At 47.2% G+C, this 11,865-nt stretch overlaps 1 protein-coding gene across 1 annotated transcript in view; it reads left to right on the top strand.

Moving 5' to 3' along the window:
- Positions 1-11,865, top strand: part of LOC108801427 (solute carrier family 23 member 1-like) — a 139,151-nt gene that overhangs the window by 8,513 nt on the left and 118,773 nt on the right. The window contains exon 3 of the mRNA XM_018573320.1: positions 1,352-1,440. Coding sequence (XP_018428822.1) covers positions 1,352-1,440 — 89 coding nt within the window. The remainder of the gene's footprint in view (positions 1-1,351; positions 1,441-11,865) is intronic.

Below are 11,865 nucleotides of genomic sequence, written 5' to 3'. Positions count from 1 at the left end.
ATAAAAATAAACAAATAGGCTATACAATAATGCGTATGTCGCTAGGGAAGTCAGAAATAGAAAAAGATTTGGGGGTCATTGTAGACCACAAACTGAATGGTAGCTTGCAGTGCCAAGCTGCGGTAAACAAAGCTAGCAGGGTCTTGTCCTGTATTAAGAAGGGGATGTATTGCAGGGACAAGTCTATAATTGTGCCTCTATATAGATCGTTGGTTTGGCCACATCTGGAGTACGCGGTCCAGTTTTGGTCGCCGGTACTGAGAAGGGATGTCCTTGAACTGGAGAGAGTCCAGCAGAGGGCAACAAAACGAATTAGGGGAATGGAGGACCAGAGCTATGAGACAAGGCTTTTGACCTTAAACATGTTTACGCTGGAATTAAGGAGATTAAGGGGGGATATGATTTTCATGTACACGATGTTCAATGGTGACAGCAACATTGGCAACAAACTGTTTGAGATTAACTGCATTACAAAGACTAGAGGCCACCACCTAAAGTTGGTGGAGAAAAAAATTCCAGCACAATGGGCGAAGAGGGTTTTTTTACAGTAAGAGCGGTTAAGGTCTGGAACTCACTGCCATCGGCAGTGATTTCAGCCAAGAGTGTAGATTTGTTCAAGAAACGTTTGGACAATTTCTTGAGGGACCGTAATATCCAGGGATACCAGTATCCCTAAGAATGAGATGATGCGTGGACCTATATGGGTTGGACTTGATGGACGTATGTCTTTATTCAACCCCAAATACTATGTAACTAAGTAAAGGAGATTCTTTATTTAAAATTGCAGGTTACACTGAGGAAGTATTAGAGGGTGCCTCTTCCTCAATATGAAGAGACTTTGTTACGGAAATAAAAAAAAGAGAAAGCTGTTAGCAGGTGCCTGCACATACCTGCAGAAGGTCCATCACTTCCAGGAAGTGTGAGAGCTTTGTCTATTCAGAAAAGGGGGAGTGAAAGGTACTGCAGGTATGTTCAGGTACCTCAAGGTGCCTAGCTGTCTACATGCTAGCTCTCTTGCTCTTTCTGTTTGAAAAATCTTTGAAGAGTCACTTTAAATGGGAAGCATTGCTTACTTATTTCAAACATGTGGAATTGTAGATTGTGCAGTGTTCGTTTTGGTTTGTTATAAGAAATAATGTTCCCCCTTCAATATGCTATTAAAGGTATTAGTATTTACCTGAAAACTATCTGACCTATGCAGTCATGCATTCAAATGCTCCCTTATCCCTTCAGTGCATCTTGTTCATTATAGTAGGGGCATCAATATGCATAATATGTTGGGAGTGCATGATGTTACAGTTACTTCTGTAAGCATCTTATTTATAATCACACAATGCTGTTTGTATTTCAGGCTACCTCTCTTTCAAGCAAGTGCGTTTGCATTCTTGGTTCCTGCTAAAGCCATACTATCCCTGGATAAGTGGAAATGCCCCCTTGATGGTAAAAAAAAGCTTTATAAACATAATGCAGAAATATTCACACTATTTCTTGTCAGTGTTTAAGAGCAAAATAATTCAGTAAAATCAATTCTATTCAATGCATATACCTTTTTTGTTTGTCAAAGCACTACCAGGGACAGTTATTCCATCTTCATTCTGGATGTAACAGTCTTGAGGCTGGAACTTATCAATATTTTAATGAAAGCATTTTGCAAAACAGTTGCTACTTGGGGGAAAAAAAAAAAAATTACTGGTGGAATTTTCTTTTCTTGTGATAAAATAATAATAAACGCCAGGGCAAATGCCCAATTTTTTCATATTGCCACTCTTACCCACTGATCCCCACTGACCTAGTGATCACTGGGGATGAGGTTCAGATTTGCCATGAGCATGGACCGTGGCAAATCCTGTGCAGTCCTGACAAATTTATGTGCAAATTTGAAAAAACCCAAAAGCACTGCATTGCCTTTGAGCCTTGGCTAGCTGAGAAGGGTTTTGCAATATACTTCCCTTTCCATGATCCGTCTCCGGAGTTCACAGCCACCTCTCCGGATCTCACAGGCTGCAGCATTACACAGTCCCTCCTCTTCCTTAGCTGTTTTAAGCCGGGAAGTTCAATTGCTCACCGTTTAAGCAATGTGCTGATGCTGGGCAAATAAATCTAGACTGCTTGCCAACCTGACATGCTGCATTCACCTCCATTCTCCTTCCCTAGTTGAATCCATCCATACATCTGAGTGGATCATCCCCAGAGCAAACACACGATCTGTTGCTGAAAATTATCAAGCCAGCCTCTTCATGCTATTCCCACGCAGCTGCTGTAACCTCTTGGAGTCTGTTATCCCTGTTATTAACTTAGACAGCCTGATCCTGTGAACTCCTGACAGCACAATTGCAAGTAGCTCTTAAACCTTATTGCTCATGCTTACTGCGGTTATAGATTACTTGCTATAGTAATACAACAAATTAGTATCTATGTGAATGCATGGACATTCTTTTATAAGAAGTGCTATATGAAGTAATACAGCCATTCAGTATCTATGTGAACGCATGGGCATTCTGGTTATATGTACTGACTTATGGAGTAATACAGCCATTCAGTATCTATATAAATGCATGGACACTCTGTTTTTCTTTGAAATGCCAAATGAGGTAATACAGCCATTCAGTATCTATGTGAATGCATGGATATTCTGTTATATGAAGCGTTATATAAACTAATACATCTATTTCAGTATCTGTTAGAAAGCATGAACACTTCCTCAAAAGATACGCATCCACTACACTGGATTTTATCACAGATATGAGTAATCTAATTTTATTGTAACGGACCGCAGTTGAGATCCAAATACCCCCTTAGAATTGGTACACCGCTCATTACACTAGCCCAGTCTGAAAAGGTGCCATTTACAGATACCCCCTGGACCCGTTCCCGTAGCCAGTTCTCTATCCACGTACACACTACCTCATCTATGCCCATAGCCCTCAGCTTGTGTAGCAAGCATTTGTGTGGTACCGTATCAAAAGCCTTTGAGAAATCCAGATATACCACATCTACCGGCTTACCTCCGTCCATATCTCTACTTACCCCCTCCATAAAAAGTTAGCAAGTTAGTTAGGCAGGAACGATCTTTCCTGAACCCATGCTGATTGTCATTAAATATCCCGTTTTCCTGAACAAATTCTACCAGGTAATCCTTTATTATGCCCTCTAGCATTTTACAAACTACCGATGTTAGACTGACCGGTTTATAGTTCCCAGGTTGGCACCTAGCCCCCTTTTTGAATATTGGGACTACCGTAGCCATCCGCCAATCACTGGGGATCCTACCAGTCATTAAGGAGTCCTTAAAAATGAGGATTAATGGTCTAGTTAGTTTAGTTTGTGGTTAGTTTGTCCTATATCGTTACAGGTTTTTTTGGATAAGCCAGCCCCCTCTCTTTTAAAGATTGGGTGATCAGAGGTGCCTTAATGTATTTAAAGCTACTGTAGTGGGAGGAAAAAGAAAGGTGAAAACTGCATGGGGAGAGATAAGCATACCTGGGGATTTTAAGAAATTGTAATTCCTGAGCGGGTCAGTGGATGGGCAGTGGACGAGATGATGGGTGGACGGGGCAGTGGGTGGGCTATGACGGTGTGCCCAAATTGTCCTTTTAAAAAGTGGGAAGGGGCTTAGACAATAGGTCTACAGAATGATAAATAGGTAGGAGCCAGGTGCAAGCTAGACATGTGTGCCAGCAAAAAAATCGTTTTTTGGGATTCCGGTCCGAAAGTCAATTTGTTCCAGGATTTGGACTAAATATCATTTTTCTTTAATGTTGTTAGTGTTAGGATGTACACATTTTTGTTACGAAAATGTTTTCGTTGCAGCAAAGTGGCATTAGACAAAAGGAAAACAAATACTTTTTTCTTTTTTTTACAGTCCACAGAAGGAAAAAAAAAAGGCGTGACCTACCCCCAATTTATACCAGACCCTTTAGGTCTGGTAGGAATGTTAGAAAGGACCCCCAAGTTAAAAATAAAAGTGTGTGGGGGTTCTCCCCAATAGTCATACCAGTCTGAAAAATGGCCTGGATGGGAAGGGGGTTTAACACCGCGGATGTCAACTGGTTAAGTCTGGTAGGAACTTAAGGGAAAACCCCACCCCACCCCAAAAAAGTGGGGAAAGAAAAGTGGGGTCCCCTTAAAATTCCTACCAGACCCTTGATCCGAGCACAGGCCCATCAGGGCAGGAAAGGGGGGGACGGGTGGCCCTCCCCTCTCTGCGCCATACCAGGCCACGTGCCCTCGGGGAAGAGGGCCTCTTCCCCACAACCCTGGCCCGGTGGTTGTGGGGGTCTGTGGGCAGGGGGGCTTATTTGCATCGGAGTACCCCTTTAATTAAGGAGCACCCAGATTCCATCCCCCCCTTTTGAATTACCCCTATTAATTCACTAAAGAGTTAAAAGTAATGGTAAATAAACACACCACACATTTTGAAAAAGTCCTTTAATAAAAAAAAAACAGTCAGTTTTTTACAAGTCCTTTATTTAACCAGTTGCCGTCCGTCGGTTGTAAAAAAAACGGACGGACGGCACTGCAGCATTGGCAGGTTGCCGTCTCCAGACGGCATTGTTTTATTCTGCTCGCGCGCGCCCCCTAGCGGGCGCACACGGGCAGAAAAGACCCGTCCAATGCAAACACCCGTTATCGGGTGTTTCACATATAGACGATCGTCGGCTCTATAGCCTGCCAATCGTCTATATGTGCTCGTTTTTTCGCCGTCTGCCGCCGCCGGTTTTCTGCCCCTCCTGGCCCCTCACCTTCAATCCCGGGATCCGCTGCCCCATCTGCGGCCCGGGATTGGGTCGGGAGGGCGTCAGGAGGAAGAGGAAGGGAGATCAACTCCTTGCTGACCTCACCCGGTGTTATGACGGACTAAATGTCAGTCAAAGTACCACAGCGCTGAATACTGAAAAATGGCCTGGATGGGAAGGGGGTTTAACACCACGGATGTCAACTGGTTAAAAATTTTAAAAAATTGATCCATCAATGTAATCCAGCGTCAATCACGATGAACGACACCCGCCGACTCGCTGAAATATAAAAAAGCCCAGCCACACGCCAACCCATCCGTCTCCAGCTGCTGGCAACCGGACAATAGTCTTTATGCTCTGCGGTCCCAGACTGCCCGTGCTCAGTAGCTGTAGCCCATCAACCTCTCCCTTCCTCTCACACAGCATCCTGGGAGTTGCAGTTCTCAAGGTCCTTTCAACAATGTATCCATATCTGCTCTGCACTGCAATCCCCCTAAGTCTCCGCCTCTCTTCACACACAGAGGCAATTAACTGTTTGTAGTCAGAAATACAGTTCTCTACAGTACAGTATATATCTATATCGGGGCTACACTCACACTAAAATATGCACCAAGTCACTGCTCCCATTTCATTTGTTAGTCATGGCATTAGCCCCCCTGGACCACATCAGCTCATAGTACATATAATCTGCTTAACAAACTCTTTTTATACAACAATCTTCTCATTGAAGTAAATATAAAATTATTTGCAGCAGAGGTATACCCGGGCATCTTTGTGTAGCCCAGTGGTGGTTGTTAGACTTGCAGCCATTAATTCTCTGCAGAATGTTGTTTTTTTCTTTGGTTTCTTGGCTGAAGATTTATTTATTTTTCTCACTGGCCCCTTTAAGGATTGTGACCCTCCCCCCCCAAAAAAAAAAACCTCCCACTCCCTCATGAAGAGGAGAAATGACTCATGGAATATGTAGTCCAATTGATTGACCTCAGCATCACAAAGATTTGAGTTACAGATTACAGTTCCAGAGGGAGTGGGTGTGTACAGAGAGAAAAAAAGAAAGGAAGTGATTGCTTACAGAGAAGCAGAGGCACTGAAGGAGAGAGACCTGGTTCCTGAGTCAAGCTAGTAGAGACTGGGAGAGGCAGCCAAGCTAAAGAGTACCTGTCACATCGCTGCAGCCTTCTTCTCTTGCAAGCCACACATCTATCCTGCTCAGGCTGTTCTGTGCACCTGCATACTTAGCAGGATTAAATGGAGTGGTGAGGACATTTAGTAAATGTAACAATAATGAAGAGAATGCTTACGGACTTGTTAAAGTTCCACCCAGTTTTCTATGTGTCTTGTCTAAAACCAGTATGTCCAGATCTTTTCCTGGCATGACAAGGGTATATTAGAGGGATACTGTTCTTACCTGCAACACCCTTGCCTTCCGCTGCCGAAATTGTTCATCATACCTCAACCACGCCAAACCCCCGTAAACCCTATAAGCCTCCCCGATCGAGTCCAGGTAACAAAACAGAGGAGAGCAATTTTCGGGAGCCTTTTCCCCAATCACACTCGCCAGAATTGCGAATGCCTTTAACCAATTAGGGAAAGACCGCGGAATCAAACGATACCGCCGTTTTTCCTCCTCGTCTTGACGGGCTCCCCCGGCCGCCGGAGCTGAACGGGGAGCCGCCCGCTGCACACACAGGCCGATCGGAAAGGGTGACTGGAGGCAGAACACGCCCTCCACCCCACGGGCTCCGCCTCGGACGGGGATTCCTCCCGGGCCGTCCGGCAGCAGAAGCCTTGGTTCTTTTAGCCGGCGGACCCGGAGGGTCCCTGTTGGGGCTCCCAAAACGGCGCTGAGGCGCTCCAGCGGCCTGGACCGCCGAGCACGCCGAGGGGGGTCAACTGGGACATCAGGGCTAGGCGGAACACCAGCCAGAACCGATGCCATTTGGGCTTGGACCCAGGAAGCGCCACGTGACGCTGCAGCCTCCCACACCCGCGCCAGTAGTTCCTCCAAACCACTCATCCCGGCTAGCAATCAACAGGGAGAAATTAATTACCTTCTCCTGTTGAAATCTTCCTCAAACTGGCCTCTTCCTGCCTCCTCCCCAGGATCCCCACCCATGGAAATCCCACCCTCTCCCACTAGTCTCCAATCAGGAAGAGACCACTCCTTCCTTGTTTTTCTCATTCCTTTACTTCCATTTTACCCCTTATCTCCCTGTCTCCCCTTCTCCCCCTGTCATGCTGTCCCTCCGCACAATTCCCTTTCTTCCTTGTGCTCCATGACTTTCTGGTCAGCTCCTCCACCTCCTTCCAATCCAAGTTCAGCTCCTCCACCTTCTCCCATCCTGGTGGACAGCAATGAAGAATTTGAAGTAAAGGCAATTGTTGATTTTCAGATAATTGGCAAGGCATCTTCCATACCTAATCCAAGTGGGAAAAAGTTTGGGAACCTTTAAGTAATATCCATGCAACTAGGTTGTTTAGGGCCTTCTATTTTGTTTAACCTGAGAACCCCATTCCTAGGAGCATCTGGAGTCTGCCTGTAAAGGACCATAATGTTACAGTATCAGGTATCCAAGGTCTGCACCTGTTCATCCAGGAGCCTGATCTATCCTGTCCATGTGCGGTGTGTCACATGCTGTATTACGGCTATGCAAAGTTCCACACATAGGTTTAGGCGTGCACATTTTGGCACTCATGCATTAGCGTGCACATGCGTTACTATAATGAGCATCAGGAAGGGTGTTAATTACCAGAAATTAACAGGAGCCTTTAAACTATATAATATTTTTATTTTTCAGCCTGTCGTTTTTCTCGGAAGTCGCATGTGTTTAGAGTTAGGCACACTGGCGGAACTACCAGGGACGCAGCGGTTTCAATTGCGACCGGGCCCTGGTAGTTCCGCCACTTGGGGGGGGGCCCATCGAAGAAGTGCACTGCCGAGGGCCGCGGCCAGGGGGGGCCGTCACCCAGTGGCATAACATGGGGGCGGCGCCAGCAATGACCCCCTCCGTCCTCCCCCCCTCTCCCATTGCAGGTGGACTCGGACTCGAGAAGGAAGTTCTTCTTCATACAGCGTCGGGCGCAAGGCAGAGGCGGAAGTACCGCCGGTGTGGGACCAAGTCAGTGCGGAAGGAGAGGAGGAGGGGGGGCCCCATAGTACCAGTGGCAGGACAGTGGAATTAATGGTGGGGGGCGCCGGGCGCCATCCGATTGGCCGCCCTGCAAGTGAGGCAGAGAGCCGCACACCGGGTGTAATTGTACCGCAGGCAGCGCTGGGGCCTCGGCCGGGAGCTTCCTGAATACACACCCCTGCTGCATGGTGCTCCAGCCTGGAGAACACACTCTAGAGAATACACTCTAACTAGATAAGGTAAGTGCTTTAATCTCTGTGCCTGTATGTTCTGTGAGTTGTTTGTAGTCCTGTTTAGCTGATGGAACGAATCTGCATTTCTGTATAAATTATTACTGGGACTTGTAGTCCTCCTATAGCTGGTGCCATTCCGCATTGCAGCAGTGCAGAATGGCATCAGCTATAGAGGACTACGAGTCCCAGCAATGCATTAGAGTGGGGGGGGGGGTATTCTGCATAGCGGACTTTTATTATAATGCATTGCTGGGACTTGTAGTCCTGCATAGCTGGTGATATTCAGCATTGTTTTATGATGATTATACAGCAATACAGAATAGCTCCAAATATGTAGGACTACAAGTCCCATCAATACATTATATTTTTAAGTAGGGATACACCAGTGCCCATACCGGGCATTTTCACGAGTACTCACACTCGTGAAAATGCACCAATACTAAACACAGATACCGGTGTTCTGTCAAGAACGCCGATGCAGTCGAATTTGCCGACCTCAGCATCTGCGCTTGCGCACAGACCAATATTATCGAGGAAACCGGGATTTATTCACAAAGTATCTCGTTTAAATCGTTAATTGTGGCCGTTAATATTCCATCCGTCATTTCCTGCCATGGACGGCATATTATTAACAGTCACAATTAACCATTACAAACGAATACTTTGTAAATAAATGGCGGTTTCCTCGTTAATCCCGTCTGTACGTAAGCGCAGATACTGGGTCAGCGTTCCCGGCACTAAAATGTTAAACAAGCGGCTGCCTGAGGTCCCGCGCTTGCTGTGGACCTCGGCAGCCTTCCTGCTAACCATGTAGTGCCATTGCGGTTGGGGGGGGGGCCTTCATGGTTTCTTGCACCGGGGCCCTGAAGGTACTAGTTACGCCACTGGTTAGGCACATAGGCATTTACCAGAGAGTATGTTGTTATGGATGGAGCGAAGCAGAATAATGAAACAGTCAGCTGGATCAAGCAAAAGCAAAAAGAAATTGAGTATTTCTCAGTTAGTAGTTGACAGAGCATTTGCAGTGTGGTTATTGTGTATATTCTCTGTTGTCATCAAGAGATTGGTTATGGTGACTCTTCTCTGAGGTATTATTCTTCATGCACCTTTGTTTTTGTGACTTGTGAGCCCCTCTATGTTAAAAAAAGTTAAAAAAATTAAGTCAAATAAAATGTAGAATTCCCCGAAAAATTTCTTACAGTGCCCCATAAAAGCACACAAACACGGGTCAGGTATGCCTACGTATTAAATGATTGCGCCGCACATGTTAGGTATCGCCACATGCCCCAGAGTGAGAGCAATAATTCTAGGGCCAGTATTAACTGTTAACTCTAAACTGATGACCTCTGCAGGCTTTTAAAATGCTGCCTTTGGACAATTTAGGGTACCATATTTTTCCAAAGTTTCACAGGTGCACGCAATTTTTAAACTTGGCACGTTGGGTATCCATTTACTCGGCACAAGCCCCTCTAGGTATTATATTGTGTTTTTGTGCACTAAAATACTGTAAGTGTATTTTTTAATGAAATTTTGGCCTTGATAAATCGTTGCGCTAATATGTATTAATGTATTATGCTACATAAAAATTAGCAACGGCCACCATTTCATTCTACAGCATACCTGGGCATATTATAGCCTGCGGGCCATATCTGGCCCTTCGTCTGTGGCTGTCCAGCTCGCCAACCTGCCCACTGTTATGGCTGGCTGAGGGTGGATGCACAGACCTCCAAGGCCAGTGCAAGACCTGCAAGCCATAGCCCAGTGTAGGCCTGTGATCAGTCCGTCTGTGTTAAGGTGGCCATACACTCTACATCCATCGCAAGACCTTAGTCTTGCGATGGTTGTACAGGGATTAAAAAAACGTACGATCTGCCTATCTTGGACAGGCAGATCGCACTCTCGATCATCGCAAGCCCGCCCCCCTGAGGGGCGGGCTTCCGATGACCGCAATGCTGAACGGGCAGTGTGCGCGTGCGCACACACCAGCTCGTTCGGCATTTGTCTTCCGAGCACCGTTCTAACCAGCCGAGAATCGTACGATTCCCTGCTGGTTTTCGAACATGCTGGTTCGACGGAAGACGTGCGACCGTACAGTAGAAACGGTCGCTCGTCTCCGTTCACACTGCTCGATTCTCGTACGATTGCGGGATTTCCCGTGATTCTCGTACGAGAATCGAGCAGTGTATGGGCACCTTTAGGATCGCTTTGCTCTTTGGTAACTGGTTGCTAGAACCGCTGGACCCTAGCAACTGATGACTTAATTGGGGTCCTCCTCTGTCTAATCTCCTGCAGCATACGTCCATGGATTAAAAAACAAAACAAAACTTAAAACAGTATGGGGGGGGGGGGGGGGGGGGGGGGGGGGGGGTTGTTGGGGTTTGGCATGTGTAGTTTCCTGCACAGCAGCAACTAATGCATGGTACCATGCAACACACCTACTGTGCGCTGTAGTGCAACAGGTGCATTGCACTACGTTTTTCAACCACTCCACACAGCATTACAGTACCGCGTGTTGCTGCACAGCTGATCACAATGCAACCAGGACATACGTGTGGGGTGCCATTCCAATTAATGGTAACACCTGCCGCACTGTAACGCATGATCGATGCATTGTGTACCGTGTGTTATAACTAGCCTTCAAAGCAAGGTGCCCATGGAAGGGCTTTACACCATACAAACCACAGAAATTTCCCAGCACACTTACCAGCTAGCCTGCAATAAAAAAAATATGCGTTAAAAAAGGAGGTTTTAACTGCACAACTTTTGCAAAATATGTGGAAGCCACACTGCCTCATCAATGTTTCTCTGTTTAGTGTGGTGCTAACTCTAATCTATGAGAGCCTCCATCTTTGAACATATATAGCAATAGATAAATTGAATGCAGGTATGACTGGAGGTGCCCCACTCCTTAAAGGCATAGGGGTGCACTGGAAGTAGGGTGGTCACCTGTCGGGGATTCACCCGGACAGTCCAGATTTTGAGTCCTGTATGAGCTGTGTCCTGGCTGTCTCTACTCACTCTCTCATCTGGCCGTCTCTCTTCGCTCTCTCCCCTGGCTGTCTCTCGTCGCTCTCTCCCCTGGCTGTCTCTCTTCGCTTTTTCCCCTGGCTGTCTCTCTTCGCTCTCTCCCCTGGCTGTCTCTCTTCGCTCTCTCACCTGGCTGTCTCTCTTCGCTCTCTCCTGTACATTCACCCTAACAAAATAGCCCTGCAGTGCTATAGAGTTCGGGTTACGCTTGCAGAAAAGGTGGCAACCATATTAAAAGCTGGAGCATTGTAGGTCCCCACACCAAATCAAGCCATGCTACAACAGCTAGCTTTTCTGAAGCCTTTGTGAAGTGTTTAATGCCTCCATACAGTCCTACTTCCTGGGGGTCCTTGCCTGGATCCTCGGCGTCAGGGGGCGGCCTGCGGGTGTTCCGGGGGTGTTTTGGGGTCGGGCTGCGGTCCTGGTGCTGGCGGAGGCTTGGGGCCTCTGGCGCTGCTGGCCGCTCGGTTCCGTTCGCGGGGGGCGCTAATCGAGCCCCCGGCTTCGTTTGCGGCCTTCTCGGAGGCCGCGGCCGCCATCTTTGGTGTGGGCGCGTGCGCCCCTCGTTCTGATGTCACTTCCGGTGCACCGCTTCCGGGTCCCCTTACTTGCGCGTCACCCGGCCGGATCGGTCTTTCACGCCGGGACGCGGTCGGGTGAGGACGCACTGGGACACCGGGAGTTCGGGTACTGTAGGAGGGTCGTCTGCCTGCGGGTCTGTTGCTAGGGGCAACTGCG

Source organism: Nanorana parkeri, unplaced genomic scaffold (genome assembly GCF_000935625.1).
Source record: "Nanorana parkeri isolate BGI_ZX_2015 unplaced genomic scaffold, ASM93562v1 scaffold2334, whole genome shotgun sequence".
In the NCBI taxonomy this organism is placed as follows: domain Eukaryota; kingdom Metazoa; phylum Chordata; class Amphibia; order Anura; family Dicroglossidae; genus Nanorana; species Nanorana parkeri.
The sequence above is the reverse complement of the archived record's forward strand: the minus strand, read 5'-3'. Positions and strand labels throughout refer to the sequence as shown.